Source organism: Hemiscyllium ocellatum, chromosome 19 (assembly GCF_020745735.1).
Source record: "Hemiscyllium ocellatum isolate sHemOce1 chromosome 19, sHemOce1.pat.X.cur, whole genome shotgun sequence".
In the NCBI taxonomy this organism is placed as follows: Eukaryota; Metazoa; Chordata; class Chondrichthyes; order Orectolobiformes; family Hemiscylliidae; genus Hemiscyllium; species Hemiscyllium ocellatum.
Genome location: NC_083419.1, coordinates 28,010,145 through 28,034,086, shown reverse-complemented (window position 1 = coordinate 28,034,086; position 23,942 = coordinate 28,010,145). Strand labels below are relative to the sequence as shown.

The following is a 23,942-nucleotide window of genomic DNA, read 5'->3' as shown; positions in this document are numbered from 1 at the left end:
ATAAAATGCTCAATACAGAATGAGCACAGTGCTTTATTTTCCTTCGGCCGGAAAAAAATTACAAAATAATTTCTAAATATAAACTGTTTCATCTCAAGGTCTTTCTATCATTGTGTATAATGTGCAAAACTTAAATCCAAAGTAACAAAAGCAACATGCAATGTTTCTTATAAACTCTGACATAAAATTTATTTTGAAATTAATTTTAGGCCACAATAATTTTAACCAAATATTCACTAAAAAAAGTCATACTTCTGTCATCAGCTGTACAATACATACAGTATCATAAAACTGGCCACTGGGATCCACTAAAAACACATCAAGTGGCGACAGCATTTCACAAGAATTTTACATACATATATACAAAGTCAGTATTTATTCAAAATTGTATTTATATACAATACACAACTGCAGCGTATTATAAACACACATCTTGTGGGGTGCTCATCTTAAACTAATCTCTGCCATTGCTCAGTTAGAGCAACCATAGCTAGGTAGGCAGAGTATTCAGAGTGCTAAATGCCCTTTGCAATAGAAAGTCACACATTTTAGCAGAACTGTGCTATAAACAAAAATTGCTACAAGGTTCAGGTTTGGATGATACTGTACTTTACTGGTATGAACCTAACTAAAATGGTACTAGATTTCAGTGCTGCAGTCAAATATTCAATATTGTGGAATACAGAAATTGAGTTGTAACATACAGATTTGACTTGAAACATGCCAAAATGCCTACAAAATCATTTAAAAGTTTTCAATTTCATCCAAAATTAAAAATTAACAATGGTGGCTTAAAGATTATACAAAGTTCATCATGGTGCTACACCAGATATCAACAGAACAAACCACGCCCAGATGCTTTCGACACCAATTTGCTGGCTACACATTTAGCTAGATGTGTGAAAAGGAATGCATTTTGGTACATACCAAATACCTTGGATTTTCTTTTGTTTAAGAAAACTCTTTTGAAGTAAACGTAAAAATCATTATTTTGCCCTAATGCATTAACTATATTTTCTTGGAAGCTGAAATAATTAGCTAGGCCATCTTAAACCTTCAAGAATGCACTTCAGCATAAAAGCATGTTTCTGCTGTAAAGCTAACCAAAAACTTCTTGATATATATTTCAACGCCTATTTAAGAGTGCACAAAGTAGTTTATATTACCTAAACTATATTTATTTGGGAGCGGGGAGGTGGGTGCGAGTGGGTGGTAAGGTAAAGACTTTGTGTACAATACTAGAGCGGCTTAAGGGAACTTGAATATGGCACCTACAATGGCTCAAATCTAAAAGTGAATAATCTAATTAAATTTAAAATTAATAACTAACACATCCAGAATTTGCCTCTATTAATTGATCATTACAGTTGCGCACACTAACTGTATTACATTCAAATGCACAACAAATAATTAACAGAAGGATGTATATTTTGTGAGTTAAAGGAGGACCAATTTTTTTCCCCAAGGTAACCTATAGTTTAGGGACCTTCAATCTTGACATGCTTCATTACTAAAAATATATTACAGGAAGTATTTATCACTAAAATTAAGCATTAGTTTGGAATATCAAAGAGAAGAAAGGGCTAGTTATCAAAAAGCAGATTGGTATTTTCTTTATAGTATTCAGGATTATTGTGCAAATCAATAGATTAATATGTTCCTTTAGATGCAATATCTTCATTTGGCTTCATTCATATATTATGGTATACCAATACATTTTCAATTTGAAAATGTGGACTGCAAAAAATTCTGGTTGGAACATTTGTGTATAATCAGTCAGTTTGGTATACCAATACATTTTCAATTTGAAAATGTGGACTGCAAAAAATTCTGGTTGGAACATTTGTGTATAATCAGTCAGTTTGGTTCAAGTTACTTTAAACTATCATATCTACTCAACATAATATGACCTCCATCATATTAAAGTACGTTCAGAGAAGCATACTGGGCAATGTACTCCAATGGCCAAAAACATGTTTTGTGCTTAATGTTGGATTTTTGTACCCCCTCCAACCAGTATAACGTGTACTTCTCCCCTTTTTTCCCAATCAATTTTCCTCCTGTTCCCCTGAAGTTTTGATTTATCATTGCTGCATGGATTCAGGAACACCAAGTACACTTTGGAACCTTACCCAAGTCATCAGACTGAATTATTAAATTTGAACTTGGTGTGTCAACATAGTAGTGGACCACATACTCAATCACATCTGAGCTCTTCATTATCAAGTAGTCACTAGATTAAAATAATTAGCAGACCTTTACTAATTTATTCCCTCCCTTCTCTATAATTCAGGGTAGAAGTCAAATGCTGTATCCCTGCCTTTGCTCCCAACAACTTGTCAAAAAAAAATTCTCACATTTTCATTTAGAATAAAGTATCCTTCACATAATTTGAATACAATGAAATAATGAAAAAGGATAGCTCAAAATAGAAAAGATCACAAATCCCTCCACAAACATGTAGCCATTTTTCTATTTTGGTTATAGCTTTTCTTAAGCAGCTAATGAAGTGAACCAATAGCTTAGATCTTCCTTTAGTGTTATACTGTTAAACATTTCGGACTGAATATTTATAATATAAAATTCAAAGTGTGCATTAATTTCCTTTCTGGACGACCTCAACAACTAATCCAATACGGTCATGTAAACTGCTACATTAATAGTGTGCACAGTTCAAGGATTAATCAATTGCATGTAAACCCTACAACATGGCACTGGTAACAAAAGGCACACTGTTAACACTAAGGGCACAATTTGCCTGCTATAAGAAAACAAAGCCTATAAAAATCATTCATGTATTGTTGATTCTTTTTGTTGTAGTGATGTATTCTAAATGGTCCTGAACAGCAATGCGAAGAACTGAGTCATTTAACTTCTGTTCTTATTATAACCTGAGACTGCATGACACTGAATTATCAAGTCAGAACATGTACCACAGGTATGTTCAAACAAGCCACTTATGAGACTGGACTGACTTCTAAAATTAGCTAGCTGTGATTTAGCCATCTGAGCCATTTGTGTACAGTACCGATCAATCCACACTACACTGAGCCAAAGCTTACCGCTCCCTTAAACAAACAAATGGGCTGTAATAACTATCAAAGGTCAATCACAAAATGTGCAATAGAAGTAAAGCTTTGATTGGAGATGTGTTTCAACAAATGAACATACATAAAATGCTCAGATTATCTTTCAGGCCAATTCATGTATAAAAATATTGTTCCGGTAGCATTTTATAAATCCACTACCTAGCAATAATCTCTGTAGTGGTATTTCAGTGACAATGTACAGTTACATAACATTCAATAAAAATTTATTACAAATCATAAAAGTACTACAAAAGGATATTCTGCTATTTGAAATATTGCACTAAGACAAAGCAACATACATTTTAAATACACAAAATCAGATTCCATTCTGTAACAATAGACTGGATTTACTGGCTTAAACCCAATCCGAGTGCTGCAAAGGTTTAATTTTGTATCATTAATTTTACAAACATATAAAATTTTCACATAAATACTAACATTACCAAAAACAGTTGAAGATGTTAATCCTTTAAATGTGTGAAATGGGCAGGACCTAAATTCCAATCTTTTTGTAAAATATTTTCAAGGGAAAATTCCAAGTTATTTTAACTAACTGGGGACCATGCTTTGAATTTTAGTCTTTCAATTTAAAACATTTAAATTTTGGTTACAATTGAGAAGAATATGTAATGTATTTAAGACCAATCCAAGTTCATTCAGATAATGCAGTTCATTCATTTAGTTCCTTCAATACATTCCAGCTTAAAATGTACAAAAGAAAACCATCATTGAGCCTTCACTGATCTCTTCATTCTTTTGTGATGATTTTTCACCAATACTTCCCCATGACCAGACTCCTTGGTCACACAACTGACTTATATTGTTCACATGCTTGATAGTACGTAACGGAATAACAATGCCTTTCATGAGCAGAGAGACAATGAACTCTTTTGATTTACCAACATAATCTGATATTAGTGAACTAATTCCAAAACTGATTTTTAAAAAAGCCAAATGGTTTACCCACCAATACGATATTATAAAGTTTTTGGTTTCCTGGTTGGTTTATATCTAGTTAAGAAATGAAGACCAGGTAGAATAGCAACACAGGGAAGGTATATACAATACGATTATGAGGCACTGAAAACTAGATTCCATGACACTTCAAGTAAAGGGCTTTGTCATAGATTTATAAAAAGGTGTTGTTTTAAAAGACCTTCATTTATTTGTTATTGACTAGTAAAAGCCACAATCCGCAAAATCAAAAAATTCCAAAATCTCCAATAGTGGATAATAATCTGCTATTATTTTGTCACATTATATGAATAATGACATTTTTTGACAACTGTAAATGTTATCTGACATATGCTATTCATTAGCCTACAATGTGCATTATTCGTATGCCAAGAAAATGAATAGCAAATGCATTTCACACTCAATACATGAAAAACCTACTTCTAACCATGGTCCCCAGCAATTACAAAATCAAAACTGTTCAGAGTTCTTAACTACAGAATGGTGTTTAAAATTCCAAACTTGAATAATTACAAAGTTCTAAAAAATACAAAATTTCAATTGAATAAGGCTCAGTGATGCGGCAAGAAATTTTCCTCGCATTCCTGGCATAGATTTATTCACACTCAGCTCACCAACTTGGGTAATACTGTTCGTTGTTGAATATTCCCATTGGCGTCAGTCATTTGTGTTAAATTAGTTCTCAGTTTTGATGATGAGCCCGAAGTTGGAGGCAATTTAGAAATTGATGTAATAGCACCACTGCTTTCTGTTGCTCTCTTTGATGAGCCTTTCTCTCCACTTGGAGGCTTTGGTAAGCGTCTACGTAGCCAGGGATGTCGTAATGCCTGGCTGGGTGTCATACGCAGTGCAGGATCCCATTCCAGGCATTGTTTCAGAAAATCAAGAAAGAGAGGATCATCACATCCTTTCAAAGCGGTGACCCAATCCTTGCTCCCTGGCGGACCACGTAACTTTCCCCTCCGTGACCGTCCTCCATTAAGAACTACTGAGCCGTCTGGCAAAGTCGTAACAGTACAATAACGGGGGTAACCTTTGGAGCTCACAAAATTTTTGGCTCGTTTTGACTGATCTAAAAACTTTTGAGGTGCAATACCCAGCAACTCAATCATACAGGCAAGCTGGTCAGCTTCATCTTCCCCAGGCAACAGAGGGTAACCTGTCAATAGTTCAGCCAGAATGCAACCCAAACTCCACATGTCTATAGGCATCCCATAGCGAGCCCCAAGGATGACTTCAGGTGCACGGTAGAAGCGTGACTGTATGTATGTGTATACACGTTGGTGTTCGTAACAACTTGAGCCAAAATCTATCACTTTAATCCCACTTCGTCCCTGTTGTTTCAGCAGGATATTCTCAGGTTTAAGGTCACAATGTATAATTCTATTCTTGTGTAAAGCATCCAAGCACAGCAAAATGGAGTGAGCAAACTTGCGAACCAATGGAAGGCTGAACCCTTGAAACTTATTCTTCTTGATCAATTCATAAAGGTTCATGCTCAATAATTCAAATGTCATGCAAATGTGGTTGCGGAATGTAAAGTTCTCCAGCATATGAATGACATTCATGGTATTATCTTTGTCTTGCTTTTTCAGGTGCTCCAAAATCCGTATCTCCTCCGCAGCCTGCCGGTGAAAGCGTTTCTCATTCCTCACCATTTTCAGGGCTATATGCTGGTGTTGTTTGTGGTCATAAGCTTTTACAACCTGCCCAAAGCTCCCTTTGCCAATAACTTTCAAAACTTCATATCTGTAAGTAATATGATCATGAGGTACATGGATATAGGAACCCTGGTCATCATCGTAACCACCATTATTTGAGCCACCGACTACACCTTGCCGTTTCTTTGCATTTGGACCAACAAAGTAGATTTCATGATAGTTGAATATTTCATGGTGCTCAAATGCAGAAAGTTTATGCATATACTGTTTCATGGCTTGCTCTGGGGTCATAACTGTGGATTTGGGTTTTGGAGAACAGTCTGTTGACTTTACTGATGCAGAGCTTCCTTGCCGCCTTTGTGAACTCTCCAATTGCTTGTCATGAACCACTGGTAATGAGGTTTTACCAATTGCAGTGAGGCCATTGGGTTGTGTAGTCAAAATTGCCCTTTTGGTGCCAGTGTCTTCGAAGAGCTGTTGAACCTGAATCTGTCCATGGGTACCAATATGTAGGTGGTCATTCATTGTGTGCTTGTTACCTCCAACCTAAAACAGATTTGGTTGGGGAGAAAAAGAAAATATATTTAACTGTCTTAAGATATGAAATAAATAGAAGCGCTAAAGTGAAAACATATATGCTTTTGATTTATACTCATTTGCTTAATTGGATGCAAAGTGTCTCAGTTTGCCAGTCCTTTTATTTCAAACTTTGAGATACACTCCTTTTCACTTGTCCTCCTCTCCCAACACCGTTTTCAAGTTGTATGCAAGATAGACAACCTGTTCTGTCGGCTCATTTTATTTCTGCTCCATTTCTCTCTTCAAACAAGTAGTCCAAACTATGAATTCATGTTCCTTATTTCAAGTGCATCAAAATGCTGGAACAGCAAACTGATCTGAATATGGCTATAATCCATGACATATTGGATAGAATATGAAAATACAAATAAACACTTAGATAATCTAAACGAACAGGCAGGTTTATTGAAGCTTGATTAAATTTATTGAGTTTATTAAGTTTATTGAAGTTTATTTATTAAGTTTATTAAGTTTATTGAAGCTTGATTAAATAAACTCACCCTTCAATATTTCACACAATTTCTTTGGACCAAATCTAGGGTCTAAATGGCCACTTTGTTCATGGCATACATTTTTAACAAGGATGGTTTTAGTAAGGAGTGGGTATTAACTTTCCACATTCTTTGCCTCATATCACCCTCATGCAAAGTTCATCATTAGCTCCGAGCCACCTAAACATTGCAATTAAAGCATCTCAATGATTTTGATAAAGTTACGTGACAGGAACATTTTGATGCATGACAGTTCTAGCATTTTGATGCATGACAGGAGCTGAGTGGACCATTATATTAACTGAATTCCCCTCCCATTCAATGCCTAAGCATCTGTTTTGACCACTTCAGTAAAGTTATTGATTCAATACAGAACCTTATAGAAATCCAATCAGAATTCATTTGAGAACAAATATTTCATTTTTGGTGCCTTTAACCTTCTAAAGTAATCCAATGCATTTCACAGCAGCATTAAATAATATCTAATATGTACCTACTGTAATTAGTAATAGTTCAGTCAAGCACATAGATTTTAAGGAGCAATCAAAATCAGTAAATTGCAAAAGTTCAGAAATGCAAGAGTTCTGAGGATTATAGGTGAGAGAAGATTAGAAATAATAAGATAGGCATGGCATAGGGAGTTTTTAAAATGTGACAAAGAGAATTTAAAAATCGAGGACATGCCAGACTAAGAGCCAATGCAAGTTTGCGAGCACAGGGAGACAGGTGAATGGGGCTTGGTGCTAGATAGGATGTAGCAACAGAGTTTGGATGAGTTCAAATTGATGGAGTAAGATGAGCTACGACACCATTCTAATGATCAAGTCTAAATGTAACAAAGGCATGTATGTCTGAGTGTTTAACTGACAGATAAGCTTAGGTAGAAAGGAGAAGTGGGCAATAGTAATTTTGGGGTAGGTTTGCTTGACTATGGCATCAATGTGTAGTTGTGAATTCATCTTAGGATTAAACAAAACATTGAGGGGATGAACAGTATGGTTCAGCCTTCAAATTTTACCAGGATCAATGGTTAGATGTGGGCAAGACATACATCTGGAACTTGGGTCAGCAACACATCTGGGTGTCAAAGAGGTAGAAATCCAGGACTGAGGAAAATGAGAAGGAGGTTCTCAATTTGGAGGCATGCCAGGCCATGCGGAAGGTGTACAGAATGAAGGTGGGTGTGTTCTCGTTGGGTTTAGGAGTCCAGACCTGAGTCCACAGATCGGTTCCTCCAGGGACTAGTCCGTGGCTCCCTCTTCTTCTCCTTGCTGGAAAAAGGCAGGGGGTCAGCCAGAAGCTCTTTGTGCTGCTTGCGCATGACAGATCTCTGGTCTCAGATCTGGAGAGCATCAGAGTCCAAGTCAGGGAGGTCTATTCTTCATTCATCGCTCTGGATCCATCCAGCAAGGAGGTTCACAAGAGTCTGTGGAAGGATCTGCTGCAGCTTGACCCAAAGGATGCCAAGAGGCTGAATGTTCCTCTGAGCCTGTCTGGTGCCCTTCATCAGTTCTCCAGGGACAACTCCCTCGGATGGACGGGCTGACTGTGAAGTTCTTCAGGATGTTCTGGAGAATGATTATGCGAGGGTCCTAGAGGAACTCATCATGACCAGAGAACTGTCTCTTTCCTGATGGAGGGCTGTAGTTCCTCTGCTGCTCAAGAGCAGAGGATGTCTAGTTATTAAAGAACTAGCATCTGGTCTCCCTTCTCAGCAGAGAACATAAATTCTTTACCAGGGGATCACCTTGCACCTTAGCACTGTACTGGATGAAGTGTGGATAAGCCAGACCAATCCTACTCAGTCCCAGACTAGAGTAATTAAGACATCATCCATCTGATCCACGACACAGTCCATTTTCTCAGAAGGCTTCTCTCTTGCCCCTGATCAGGGAATGGCACACGACATAGAGTCACAGAGACGTACAGCATGGAAACAGACCCTTCAGTCCATGCCGACCAGATATCCCAACCCAATCTAGTCCCACCTGCCAGCACCTGGCCCATATCCCTCCAAACCCTTCCAATTCATATACCCATCGAAATGTCTCTTAAATGTTGTAATTGTACCAGCCTCCACCATTCCTCTGGCAGCTCATTCCATACCCGTACCACCCTCTGTGTGAAAAAGTTGACCCTTAGTTCTCTTTTATATCTTTCCCCTCTCACCCTAAACCTGTGCCCTCTAGTTCTGGAGTCTCCCACCCCAGGGAAAAGACTTTGCCTATTTAGCCTATCCATGCCCCTCAATTTTGTAAACATCTATAAAGGTCACCCTTAGCCTTCAACGCTCCAGGGAAAACAGCCCCAACCTGTTCAGACTCTCTCCATAGCTCAAATCCTTCAACCTTGCAACATCCTTGTAAATCTTTTTTGAATCCTTTCAAGTTTCACAACATCTTTCCAATAGGAAGGAGACCAGAATTGCATGCAATATTCCAACAGTGGCCTAACTGATGTCCTGTACAGCCACAACATGACCTCCCAACTCCTGTATTCAATACTCTGACCAATAAAGGAAAGCATACCAAACGCCTTCTTCACTATCCAATCTACCTACGGCTCCACTTTCAAGGAGCTATGAACCTGCACTCCAAGGTCTCTTTGTTCAACAACACTGCCCATGACCTTACCATTAAGTGTATAGGTCCAGCTAAGATTTGCTTTCCCAAAATGTAGCACCTCGCATTTATCTGAATTAAACTCCATCTGCCACTTCTCAGCCCATTGGCCTGTCTGGTCAAGTTCCTGTTGTAATCTGAGGTAACCCTCTTCGCTGTCCACTACACCTCCAATTTTGGTGTCACCTGCAAACTTATTAACTGTACCTCTTATGCTCGCATCCAAATCATTTATGTAAATGACAAAAGTAGAGGACCTAGCACCGATCCTTCTGGTACTCCACTGGTCACAGGCCTCCAGTCTGAAAAACAACCCTCCACCACCACCCTCTGTTTTCTACCTTTGAGCCAGTTCTGTATCCGAATGGCTGGTTCTCCCTTTATTCCATGAGATCTAACCTTGCCAAGCAGTCTCCCATGGGGAACCTTGTTGAAAGCCTTACGGAAGTCCATATAAATCACATCATCTGCTCTGTCCTCATTAATCTTGTTTGTTACTTCTTCAAAAACTCAATCAAGTTTGTGAGACATGATTTCCCAAGCACAAAGCATTGTTGACTATCCCTAATCAGTCCTTGCCTTTCCAAATACATGTACTTCCTGTCCCTCAGGATTCCCTCCAACAACTTGCCCACCACCAATGTCAGGCTCACTGGCCTATAGTTCCCTGGCTTGTCCTTACCACCCTTCTTAAACAGTGGCATCACGTTTGCCAACCTCCAGTCTTCCAGCACTTTACCTGTGACTGTTGATGATACATATATCTCAGCAACACTTCTCTAGCTTCCCACAGAGTTCTAGGTTTACACCTGATCAGGTCCTGGGGATTTATCCACCTTTACCCTTTTCAAGACATCCACCGCTTCCTCCTCTGTAATATGGACATTTTGCAAGATGTCACCATCTATTTCCCTACAGTCTATATCTTCCATATCCTTATCCATATTAAATACTGATGCAAAATACTCATTTAGTATCTCCCCCATTTTCTGCAGCTCCACACAAAGGCCGCCTTGCTCATCTTCAAGGGGCCCCATTCTCTCCCTACTTACCATTTTGTCCTTAAATGTATTTGTAAAACTCTTTGGATTCTCCTTAATTCTATTTCCCAAAGCTAACTCATGTCCCCTTTTTGCCCTCCTGATTTCCCTCTTAAGTATACTCCTACTTCCTTTATACTCTTCTAAGGATTCACTCAATCTATCCTGTCCATACCTTACATATGCTTCCTTCCTTTTCTTAACCAAACCCTCAATTTCTTTAGTCAGCCAGCATTCCCTATACCCACCAGCCTTTCCTTTCACCCTGACAGGAATATACTTTCTCTGGATTCTCGTTATCTCATTTCTGAAGGCTTCCCATTTTCCAGCCGTCCCTTTACCTGCGAACATCTGCCCTCAATCACCTTTCGAACGTTCATGCCTAATTCCGTCAAAATTGGCCTTTCTCCAATCTAGAACTCAATTTTTAGATCTGGTCTATCCTTTTCCATCACTATTTTAAATCTAATGGAATTATGGTCCCCACTGACACCTCAGTCACATGCCCTGCCTTATTTCTCAAGAGAAGGTCAAGTTTTGCACCTTCTCTACTAGGTACATCCACATACTGAATCAGAAAATTGTCTTGTACGCACTTAAATTCCTCTCCATTTAAACCTTTAACACTATGGCAGTCCCAGTCTATGTTTGGAAAGTTAAAATTCCCTACCATAACCATCCTATTATTCTTACAGATAGCTGAGATCTCCTTACAAGTTTGTTGACATGATGGATCACGGTATTTACTTGGGACACATTTCAATGCCTGGAACTGTACACCACCTCAGTGTTTAGTGAAGGTTAATGGATCCCTGACAGCTTTGCTGTACTTTGGGAAGGGACAAACAAAAGGAAAAAAGCTCATGGAGACAAAAGGCAGCACTGGCTCACTGCTCAGATACTGAGGTACCCAATTTTGCCCTCATGTGCCTCTGCACTCAGATCCCAGATAGTGACTTCTTACCTTCAGACCCTGCAACAATACCTTTATACCGAGGCTCCTCCAGGGTAATGTGCCTGATGATGTTTTTCTTCCATCAGGTGAGCAACCTTAGTTATGGCATGCAGATCCTATTTATGGAGTTGGCATGCTATCAGCCCTTCATCCAAGAGTTGCTTGTCTGTTGTGGTTCTGTTCGCCGAGCAGGGAATTTGTGTTGCAGACATTTCGTCCCCTGTCTAGGTGACATCTTCAGTGCTTGGGAGCCTCCTGTGAAGCGCTTCTGTGATCTTTCCTCCACCATTTGTCGTGGTTTGAATCTGCCGCTTCCGGTTGTCAGTTCCAGCTGTCCGCTGCAGTGGTCGGTATATTGGGTCCAGGTCGATGTGCTTATTGATTGAATCTGTGGATGAGTGCCATGCCTCTAAGAATTCCCTGGCTGTTCTCTGTTTGTCATATGACAAGCAACATGAATTCGACTGTCAACACTACTATCATAGGACAAGCCAAACAGAGAACAGCCAGGGAATTCCTAGAGGCATGGCACTCATCCACAGATTCAATCAATAAGCACATCGACCTGGACCCAATATACCGACCACTGCAGCGGACAGCTGGAACTGACAACCGGAAGCGGCAGATTCAAACCACTACAAATGCCGGAGGAAAGATCACAGAAGCGCTTCACAGGAGGATCCCAAGCACTGAGGATGTCACCTAGACAGGGGACGAAACGTCTGCAACACAAATTCCCAGCTCGGCGAACAGAACCACAACAATGAACACCCGAGCTACAAATCTTTTAACAAAGTTGCCTGTCTTTTATTTGGATCTGATCAGGATTTGGGTTAGGGTTGCCTTGAGCCAGTGCAGCGGCTGTTTTAAGTGAGTGACTGCTAAGAAACAGGTTCCTCTAGCCAGATAACAGCAGAGCAGCTGGGAGAAATAGCATTCATCAATATCCTGGATGTGGCCTGAATCTTCTCGAGCCTTAGGACCAAGGTACTCGGCCCAGAAACTGCAATGAGTCAGGAATCCTGATGAAGGGCTTATGCTCGAAGCATCAATTCTCCAGCTCCTTGGATGCTGCCTGACCTGCTGTGCTTTTCCAGCACCACACACTTGAATCTGATCTCCAGCATCTGCAGTTGTCACTTTCTCCTGGTTTACCCTTGTTACCCTTCTTAAACAAGGGGACAACATGAACAATTCTCCAGTCTTCCAGGACCTCACTGGTGTTCAAGGATGTTGCAAAGATATCTGTTAAGACACCAGCTATTTCTTCTCTCGCTTCCCTCAGAAACCTGGGATAGATCCCATCCGCACCTGGGGGCTTGTCTACCCTAATGCCTTTTCAAATACCCAACACTTCCTGCCGCCTTATGCTGACCTGACCTAGAGTAATCAAACATTTATCCCTAACCTCAATACCCATCATGTCCCTCTCCTCAGTGAATACTGACACAAAGTATTCATTAAGAATCTCACCCATTTTCTCTCTCTCCATGCATAACTTTCCTCCTTTGCCCTTGAGATGGCCAACGCTTTCTCTAGTTACCCTCTTGCTCCTTATACATGAATAGAGAAGAGTGACACCATAAGATGAGAAATAAGAACAGAAATTAGGCCATTTGGCCCATCAAGTCTGCTAGCCATTCAAGCATGACTGATACGTTTCTCAACCCCATTCTTCCCCTTTCCCCCCGTAACTCTTCATCCCCTTGACAGTCAAGAATCTACCTATCTCCATCTTAAATATACTCAATGACCTGATCTCCATAGCCTTCTTTGGCCATGAATTTCATAGTTTCACCACTCTCTGGTTGAAGAGATTCTCTTTATCTCTTCCCTTTACTCTAAAGCTGTGCAAGTCAGGCAGCATCCGATGAGCAGGAAAATTGACATTTCGGACAAAAGCCCTTTCCTGCTCCTCAGATGCTGCCTGACCTGCTGTGTTTTTCCAGCACCACTCTAATCTTGATTCTAATCTCCAGCATCTGCAGTACCACCTCCGCCTTACCATGGTCACAGTCACACTCAATATAAAAGCTGTTTCAAAGATGTAGCAGAAGCAAATGATTGAGGTATTCAAATATGAAACTGTGGTTAAGACGCATGTAGATTTGGGAGGTGATGGACTTGAGAGAAAACACATTGAAGACAGTTTTTAAGGAAGGTGGAATAATGGGAGAGATATTTTAGATGGCTGATTTCCATAAGTAGAAGACAGTATTGGAGGAAACTGAACCATCATCATCTAACATGGGTTTAACAGGCAAGACAATTTCAAGAGCAGAATGAGGAAAGATAGGAGGGAAAATGCAAGTTCACAGCTAAGGAAGGAACTTCACTGAATTAAAACAAAGAACTGTGGATGATGGAGAACTGAAACAAAAATGGAAAATGCTGACAAAACTCCACAGGTCTGGCAGCATCTGTGAGGAGAAACTTCACTGAATCGCTGGGCTCAGGGGAGATAGGGCAGTAACAAATTCTTCTGGACAGAGGTTCTCAATCTTAGTGACAAAGACAGAATGAACATTTTGCATTCATAAAGGGCAGGGAATGGTGTTGATGTACGTGATACATAGTGTGGAAGATAAGTCACATTATTTTCATACATTGGGATCATCAAAAATGGCAAGTGGTATTGGATTAATCATTTTTTTAAACTAAGATTGCAATGGTAACAAAGAATACGAGGAAAGAGTGGATATATAGAGCTTGGTCATAGATCAGGTGTCATTAACAGGCTCTAGGTGTTAAACAGTCTATACTTTCTCCTATTCCTACACTGCAATGAAATGGAGGCCAAAGTCATTGTGATCAAATAACAAAAACAATAAAAGTTACTGAAACTGACATGATATTGAAGTTTCCAACAGACATTGAGGACTTTAAAAAAGAAAAAGAAGTGATGCTTAAGGAGGAAAAGGTGCCTAAAGCATGTGTACACTCTAAGTTGTAATTTGGTGACAGATTGCCAGAGTTCCACCATAACAATCCGGATTGGGCAAGTATTTGGAGGGATAGCTGAAGGCCTGGCTTCATTTGGGCAGTGGAGGAAAAAGTCTCACCGCCTCCATTTTTCATCAAGGCCATGATGATGATGATGCAGTATTTACTATAAATTCACTGATGACAAAGGGTTTGCTCACAGAAGAACAGACAGAAGAGAAATGAATATCAAACTAGCTCCTTTGTAAAGCTGCATGTCAACGTTGTTTTCATATTTGATCAAATTTATACTAATTGTGGTATCAATTTGACCTGAACAGCCTAACACACAATAAATGAATAACCAACTAATGATCATGAAGCAGTTTAGAATGAGATGTTTCAATATACCTAAAAGGTTTTATATTAGCTACTTGTACTGACCTGGCATAATCTAGTCTGGCCCTTCAGACAAGATAAATATAATACACACAGCCAGTTTTTCTTTTGTTTCAAATTCAGGTACATGGGTATACAATGCACTATCAAATGCAGTGCAGCACTGAAATATATGGGTAAATGTGATCAGACAGGAGATAGCAATATTCACTCTAAAGAATCACTATTACTTAACCAGAAGAATTAATCCTAAACTAAAAGGAAATATTTCAGGACTACAAAAGTCCATATTTTCAGTATCTGCTGTATAAAATTCTCCAATGATATTTGCATTAAATAAATACTCAAAATATTTTCATTTGAAATAAAAACAGCTAACACCAAGTGATGATGCAACAGAAATTTTCCTGAAATGTTTCTGGATATAGATGTATATGTAACATCGAGGTATAGCTTACTCCAGAAGAAAGAATGTTAAGTGTCCATGTTACATAACATGCAAGTAGCATTCTAACATAAGTTGGATTAGTATGCTTGCCTTTATTGGTCAGTGCATTGAGTACAGGAGTTGGGAGGTCATGTTGCAGCTATACAGGACATTGGTTGGGCCAATTTTGGCATACTGTGTGCAATTCTGATCTCCCTGCTATAGGAAGGATGTTGTGAAACTTGAAAGGGTTCAGAAAAGATTTACAAGTATGTTGCCAGGATTGGTGGGTTTAAACTATAGGGAGAGGCTGAATAGGCTGGGGCTATTTTCCCTGATGCATTGTAGGCTGAGAGGTGACCTTATAGAGGTTTGTAAAATCATGAAGGGCATGGATAGGGGAAACAGACAAAGTCTTTTCCCCAGGGTGGGGAGCCCAAAACTAGGGGGCAGAGTTTTAAGAGGAGAGGGGAAATATTTATAAGGGGCCAAAAGGGCAAATTTTCATGCAGAGATTGGTGCCTGTATGGAATAAGCTGGCAGTGAAAGTGGTGAAGGCTAGTACAATTACATTTAAAAACATCTGGATGCAATGGGAAGGGTTTAGAGGGAGATGGACCAAATGCTGGTAAACGGGACTAAATTTATTTACGATATCTGGTCGGCATGGATGAGTTGAAATGAAAGGTCTGTTTCTGTCTGTATATCTCTATAACTCTAAAAGATCAGAAAGTTACATTAAGGCACTGAAAGCATGCTGCCCAATATTAATCTGACTCAACTGGACACTAATTGGCAGAAATATGAGCAATCAATTTCTGCAGTTATCAGTTTAGAAATACAAGAAAACTGCTTCAAAATAACTGCAAAGCAATTGCTGATATTTTATAATGTTATTAGGAAAAAAACTGAGGGAGGAATGCAAACTCTTTGATAGAGTCCATGAAAATAGGCAAACAGCAGACTTGTTGAATAATTAGTCTTTTTCATTTCTTCATGTAACATTAGTGTCACTGACAAGATCAGAAATTTGTTTCCTATCCCTAGTTACCCTCAAGAATGTGATGGTGAGCTAGAGTGCCAGGTGGTGTGTTAGTATTTACAACGGAAGAAGCGAATGTGCCAAACACATGATAATAAAGTAATATTGAATGGGGGTGACAACTCCCCAAAATTACTGTAAGCAAAATAATAATCATGAAGAAAGTCATAGTGTTAAAGAGAACAATAAATCCTGAGATGACCAGGTAATATCAATCCTCAAATCTTAAAGGAAACGGCTTAGATTATTGCAGGTCCCTTCATAATAATCTTTCAAATTTCTTTTGTTTCAGGAAATTCTGCATAACACTCCATTAAATTAAGGTTGGTGAGAAAGGAAAAATCTAGAAAAAAAAACTATAGACCAGTTGACCTAACATCTATTGTTGGAAAATTACTAAAGTCTACTAGATAGGGACTTGAAAATTTTCAGAGAAAAGATTTGTAAGGGCTAAATTTGCATTAAATTTGATTTTTTTTTGACATGGTAATGACACCAGTAGACCCAACGGTTTGGGGCTTCAAACATTCACTCCATTTATTAAAATTGTAGATATTACAATATATAATTATATCTGCATATTTTCTGAGGACATAAAATCAGTGTCGTTGTAAGTAATTTTTATGGAAGCATAAAATCAGAAAAGATGATGGTTAAGATAATGGACAAAATTTGGGGAAATGGATTTCAATTTGGCAATTGTGATTCATCCACTTAGGACCCAAAAATGATGGTGAACAACTAGAAACTGTGAGGTTCCAAAGAGATTTAAATGTCATGAACCAGTGCAGAAAGTAACTACAAAAGTAACTGGAATCTCAGCCTCTATATCTACAGGACTAGACCGAAAGGGGGTAAAATAATGCTACAATTGTACAAATTCAAATATGTTATATGTGGAGTACCACGAGCATTTATTGGGGGAGGGGTGTGGAAGCATCCAAAACTAGAGGGCATAGATTTAGGGAGAGAGGGGAAAATTTTAAAAGGGATTTAACTGGCAACTTTTTCATGCAGAGGGTGGTGCGTATATGAAATGAGCTGCCAGAGGAAGTGGTGTCAGCTGGTAAATTACAACATTTAAAAGGTATCTGGATGGGTATATGAACAGGAAGGGTTTAGAGGGCTAAGTGCTGGCAAATTGGACTAGATTAGGACATCTGGTGGGCTTGGACAAGTTTGACCAATGGGTCTGTTTCCGTGCTGTACATCTCTATGACTTGCTATGATTCTGTATCTCAGGAAGTACAGTGCATATTTGGTCTTGGAGGACGTGCACAGAAATTTTCAAGAATAATTCCTTAACTCAAAAGGGTTACATTGCAAGGAGCAATTGCATAATTTAGAGCTATTATATTTCCTGGAATTTCAGCAGTTAAATGGGTAAGTTGATCAAAATTTTCAAAGCCTAAGGAAAACAAATAGTTTGTTTATCTAATCTACTTCTGTTTGATCAGAAAACCAGGAAAAGAAGACATGGTCAAACAAATCAAGCCAGATTTTTCAGAAATGAAATTAGGAAACACACCTAAACATAAAGCAAGTCAAAAATTTGGAACTGATCCATATTTGGAAATTAATACTAGATCAATTGTTAATTTTAACTCTTGAGATTGACAGGCTATTGCTGACTAAGGATACTAAATGATATGGGACAAACATTGGTAAATGGAGCTAGATCACAGTTCAGCTTTGATCTCATCATCTCTATTCTGCTATCTAATGAGCTAAAGGCCATTTACTCTTGTTCCAAATGTACTCATGCAAATCTACTTCTCTCCCCAGAGCGCAGAATCAGAGTACAAATTTTAATTACTGCAACTGTACCTAAAATTAAGTACTGTCTGTGCCTTTCCAGAGATAGAGCGACATATTAAATACCATACTCGAGAAAACAGGAATATATAGCCCTGCTCTTTTATTTGTGGCAATACAATCTATTTTGACACACTCAAAATGAAGTGTGGTGGACACATTTAGGAAAAATGCTGACTTTTAATTTTTATTACTAGGGAAATCATTTATGGCAGTAGAGTGGACCGCATTAAACTCGTGCTAAACTCAGACATCAAGCTCTCAGCATATGACTCTTGACATTTCTATATATATTAAAAATTGTAAAATATATAGACAACCAACTTTTCCTAAAATGTTGATGAAAACTACTACAAAAGGTTCATTTGTGAAAGTCCAGTTACGGCCTACACATAGAAAAGGTACGGTGGAAGATTTTGGCTTACTTCTTTTAATGCATCGTCGAATGTCAGAAAAACCCATCTGGTTCACTAATGTTTTTTAGAAGAGGAAACTGCCATCCTTTCCTGGTCAGACCTACATGTGAGTCCAGACCCATAATAATGCAGTTGACTTTTAACTGCCTTTTGGGCGATTAGGAATGGGCAATAAATGGTGGCCTCACCAGTGGTGCCCTCATCTCATCAATGAATTTAAAACCACTCCTTAAGAAGTATTGATACAGTATTACAACTACTTAAATATTCGGTCCTAGGATTGAAGTGTTAGCTAACAGAAGCTGACTGTTCAAACACATGTATGGGCATTCAGCAATGCAGGTTTAGTGATTAAAAACCATTGTAAATGCAATCCCACATACAGCCAAAGATAGGCATGAGGTCACTATTTTGTAGATATTAGAATGGTCATAATGCTCAAATTTGATGTGAACCAATAGCTCCATTTGCACACAGGCATTCCAAAAGTTCACACTTTATGTGGGTTGAAAACAAAATGTCAATATCCATTACATTTTATGTATAGTGTATGGCTTTTTTTCTAACATACATGAAAATATCCAAATAACATGTCAATTATAAGCATCATAATTTTTTTCAGGGTGCTTGCAGGGCTCCTTGTATTTGAAACTAACATATCCCAAAGTAACCATTTAGTAAACTCTGGCATGTTTATCTATCTTAGTTGCAACTTTCACCAACCTCTGCAGTAAAGATATGGCTATTGATTTACAGGACCCTGGCCTTCCCTTCCTTAAAGAAGTCCTAACTTGCCTGTAAGGAAGAAGGGGCACTGAACTCTGCTTTCTCTGCGAAACCTGCTGAGTTTCTCCAGCAGTTCTGCTTTTGTCTTAACTCCCCTCACTGCTTAAAAAGCATCCAACACACTTCCACAAAATATAAGAACACAAATACACTAATGTAAACTTTTGTGGGCTATCACTATCCAAAGAGATAAAGGGACAGGAGGTGGAGTGAGGTTGTTGGATGCGGACAGTCAGATTACAACGATAGATGAAAGCCCAAATGTGTCTAATACTTTCAGTTCATTAAGCAATCTAATAATTTAAAGGGGGTTTAGTACGTTTTTTAAATGTGTACTTTTAAAAATCATTAAAATGGTGGGATAATACTGTTTTAAAAATGTGCTTTGATAGCGTTTGTCAGAAAGCATAAATATCCCATTCTCTGGATCAACTGCTATTTCAAATGTACCACGCAAATCCTGGGAAGCAATGAATTATTTAATATGCCCGTACAATATTGTGGCAAAAACATTTTGTCGTAACATCTCCCTCGGCTCCAAGGCATCTACTTCACCCAATTCATTTAAATCTTATAATGCTAATATCGCTTCCTTTGTTTACATTCACTTGATTCCAAACGGGCGGATTTTATAGAGTTGGAGGCAAAGTGGAAGATATAGCAGCAGACAATATGGTATAGTTCTTCTTAAATTGTTCAGTTTAGACGTACGTTAAAAAAAATCACTGCACAACTTGCGACTACACCCCCACCCCCACTCCTCCCCAGGCTCTCCGCTCCCCAAAAAATTTACATCAAGTGCATGAACAAACAGCAAATTTCTAAGACAAACAACACATTTCCGTACAGCCGCGCGAGAAATATTCATACTGTCTCACACCAGTCATTCAAAAGCACCAAACCTTGATGCTGAAACAGGCGCAAATGCTTTTCAATTAAACAAAGCTGTACTTGGAAGTCCCAAACAAGCTGCTCCCCGCCCCCACCCTGGGATCTGTCAGACCAGAGTTTGAAACCGAGGCCTCAGAGAGTTGACGATCACAACACATCCAGCAAATCCAACCTCATCTGTACGAAAAACATCACTCAGATTATACTGCAGCCTTAACCTATTAGTTTACAAATAGTTTTGAAGAAGTGGAAAGAGTAATTAGTTTATCATCTCGCCCCAAACTAAAACCTCGTCAGAACTGCTTAATATGATTAATGGTCGTCAATGTCGTGGAGATCTACAACACAGAAAAAGGCCCTTCGGCCCAGTCCCATTGTCCAGCACTTAACATCACAAGTGTACATCCAAATGCTTCTTAGAAGTCATGAGGGTTACCTTAATGGGCAGTGAGTTCTACATTCCCATCGCCCAATGAGGTGAAAATAAAATTCTCCTCACATCCTCTCCACACCCACTGCCCTTCGCCTTAAATCTATATCCCTGGTCACTGATGCCTCCAACAAGGGGAAACGTTTCTTCCTATCTATCCTGTCTTTGTCCCTCAGTCTCCCCTACTTCAAGAAAGTAACCCTAGTCTATCCAATCCCTTCAGGACCAAAACTCTCCAGCCCCAGACATCTTGGTAAGTCTCCTCTGCACTTTTTTTTCAGTGCAGTTACATCCCTCCTATTAGTATATAGATTCCAGAATTGCATACAATACTGATAATCTGGTATTTCAGACTGTACTTGCTTTGTGTGTGTCCTCATTTTTTTTAAAAAAAATTGCTTTCCTGCAAAACGTAGTAACCGTAAAGCTGAGGGGTGAGGAACACAGAACCCGCACTTAGAAAGTGATTATCTCAATGTGTGAAAACCTCAAGTGAAAAAGCGATCTTGATTATCTTACAAGGAATATGCATATTTGTTAACAGTTAACACACTCTTCACCCACAATCAAACTCATGGATAAAAAAAATTAACAATTTCCAGTGCATCTTAAAATCGATATGCCTGAATTTTAGAAAATATACATCCCTTTAATCTTCATTGTTGCAAGTGCTACCGAATCTGTACTTTGACACGTTACACGCTGTGGTTTCCATGGTAGTTTTTTTTCCCCTCTTGTTGTGCGGGTCTAGTTAATCCAGAGGCGGTTGCTCTGGTAATTTTCACAATATTTTAGTGGGGTTTGTCTTTCTTACCGTGTGACTCTTCAGTGGCGGTAATCCTAGGGGCGATGGCGGGTCTCCCAGCCGAGATCCTGCTCCGCCTCTCTGTCTCTCCGAGCAATCGGTTCCCGTTCTGTAATCGGGCTGTAACACCGAGCTGTCAGCGGCCCGACCTGTCACACACACACACACACACACAAAAGCGCCACGGATGTTTAAACCAAGTGAGAAAATAAAAAGAGCCCGGCGTTAAAGTAAACAGAATACATCAAGTGCTCATAATCAAAGGCAGGAAAGCCATGACCCAACACCCTCGAGGGAACGTTCGACAACACAAACATCTTTCAACACACAATACACACACAAAAATCCCCATTTGTTCTGGTAAAGCAACCAAACACCCCAACCTCACCTCAACAAATGTTCACACACACACACACACACCATTTCGCAAACTATAAGGTTTAATTCTCTTTTTTTCCCCCCCAAAACCGACCCCAGCCACAGGGGACAACTGTAGTAGGTCCACCCCCTCCGCCATACACTATTATGAATTAATGACCTCTCAAAACTACCAAAGTAAGTTGATCATTCTCCAGACCCCCATCCTCATTCGCCGAGGGCGAGCTCACTTTCCATGAGTAGGAAGTTCTCACCCTCTCTCTCTCTGTGTCCACCCCCTCCCCAAATGTCAAAGCACTAAGGGGGAGGTGTGGGAAAAAAAGTCCCCCTCCCAGCAATATTAAAGGTGCATCAAGCTGAAAATTAAGCTGGAGTGAAAACACACTGCGTGGGGTCTGTTCAATGCAGCGGGCAGGGTGTTGGCTCTTTCCCCTGTGGATCTCCTTACCCGTAGGATAGGCAGCCGTGGAGCAGGGTTTCCTCGTTAACATGGCCGCTCAGTCAGACAGATACACAGAGAGAGAGAGAGAGAGAGGAAAAAATCTCCAGCTGATCCTTCTCTCAACTCCAAGCTGCAGGAGTAGAGTCACCTACATCCGTGGAGACTACAAACTGCTCCGAACTCAACCACTGCTTCCTCGCCAACATAATGCACAACTTCATCGATATATTTTTTTCAAAATCTACAGACACACACACCAAACAACTCCCCCACACGCCGCTGTCTGGGAGCGGCTTTGTGTTGTACACTGGAATGGTGCAGTAGACGGTAGCTGTGTGTAATGCTGATTGATTGTGGTTAAAACACTGGCCATCCGGTTGCTAAGTGAAACTCCGTACATACACATTAGAGAAAGGGAGATACTCGCAAAGAGTCATTTCAAATCAGCCGACACCCGAAAAACCAAGCAAAACACCGACGTCATTCACGTTGCCTCGGGGCTAGGGCACAGCAAAAGGAACGGGTAGCCGGTTCGTTAAGGAAATTGAGAGAAAATCTTGTTAGTCTGGAGGAGAGGGAGGGATAAAGAGGTAACTTCTGGTGTTAAAAATGCATTAATAAAACACCATACATTGGACGGAATGGATTGGTACTACAGTGACAAAAGCGTACAGTGAAGCCACACAGACATAGGCAAAAACAGAAAATCTTAGACTCACCTAAATGACCCTGAGTTCATCAGTGTGGATGTGATAATACTGTCCTCACCCAATATGGGGATCCAAGTGCCGGTCCAATGAAAGGCGTCACTTTTTTGTAAATAAAGGCTGGATCTGTTATTTTAGTTCGCTGAAAAATAGAAAATATCTTGTTGACCAAAGATAAACAAGAGCTGAAAATGTGTTGCTGGAAAAGCCGGCAGGTCAGGCAGCATCCAAGGAGCAGGAGAGTCGATGTTTCGGGCATGAGCCCTTTTTCAGGAATGATAAACTAGCCCTGCAAAGGTAAACTAGCCCTGCAATTTCTGAACTATACTCCTTACAATGTTTAACCAAGATGTATACACAGACTGTTAACATATTTCACTAACAAGAATAAAGTTAACTTCCCAAATTAATATTAAGTTATTGTCATTATTGTGGTCAGCCCCATTTCAATTTGTTGATATTACAGTATTTCCAGAACTTTAGATTTATAAATCATTCAAAATACTGCAGTGAAGGGATGTCTATAAGGAATCAAGTGCAGCAATGTTCTATTTTTAAAAATATATTTTCTAAAACATAGCTTCAATATGTATGTACAAACATCTACGTTAACACTTCTATTTTCCACGAGGTTAATTTTTACAATTAGTTTTGAGAATGATTTCTGAAACTCTAAAAGGTACGTCATTGTATGATAGTTAAGCACGATAGTTGACATTGTCAAATGACCCCAATCTAGTCCCACCTGCCAGCGCCTGGCCCATATCCCTTCAAACTCTTCCTATTCATATACCCAGCCAAAATGCCTCTTAAATGCTGCAATTGTACCAGCCTCCAACATTTAAGAGGCATTTGGGTGGGTATATGAATAGAAAGGGTTTGGAGGGATATGGGCCAGGCGCTGGCAGGTGGGACTTTATTGGGTTGGGATATCTGGTCGGCATGGACGGGTTGGACCGAAGGGTCTGTTTCCATTCTGTACATCTCTATGACTCTATGACAGTCTCCAGTTTTGAAAGCAGGTCCAGAATATATTCTGCCAATTACAGCATGCAGCAGGGCAATTTTAAC

The 23,942-nt window shown here is 39.5% G+C and overlaps 1 protein-coding gene across 2 annotated transcripts; it reads right to left on the bottom strand.

The window, feature by feature from the left end:
- Positions 1–213: 213 nt before the first annotated feature.
- On the bottom strand, positions 214–22,606 carry dyrk2 (dual-specificity tyrosine-(Y)-phosphorylation regulated kinase 2). Of its 2 annotated transcripts, none has more exons than XM_060839778.1 (3): positions 22,171–22,606; positions 21,354–21,493; positions 214–6,271 (listed from the first exon to the last, which is right to left on the bottom strand). In XM_060839778.1, the coding sequence occupies exons 1-3, from the start codon at positions 22,211–22,213 to the stop codon at positions 4,670–4,672; spliced, it is 1,785 nt and encodes a 594-aa protein (XP_060695761.1). In that variant the 5' UTR covers positions 22,214–22,606; the 3' UTR covers positions 214–4,669. The 2 variants fall into 2 exon arrangements, with proteins under 2 accessions (XP_060695761.1, XP_060695763.1); XM_060839780.1 differs by lacking the exon at positions 22,171–22,606 and adding an exon at positions 21,896–21,949.
- Positions 22,607–23,942: the final 1,336 nt, after the last annotated feature.

What these genes read in the sequence shown, in the direction of transcription:
- dyrk2 (XM_060839778.1), bottom strand. Translation starts at nt 22,213, where the DNA reads ATGTTAACGAGGAAACCCTGCTCCACGGCTGCCTATCCTACGG. An exon ending in CACGGCTGCCTATCCTACGG is followed by an intron (nt 21,494 to 22,170) that starts GTAAGGAGATCC and finishes TGTGTGTGACAG; the next exon opens with GTCGGGCCGCTGACAGCTCG. An exon ending in CGCCACTGAAGAGTCACACG is followed by an intron (nt 6,272 to 21,353) that starts GTAAGAAAGACA and finishes AATCTGTTTTAG; the next exon opens with GTTGGAGGTAACAAGCACAC.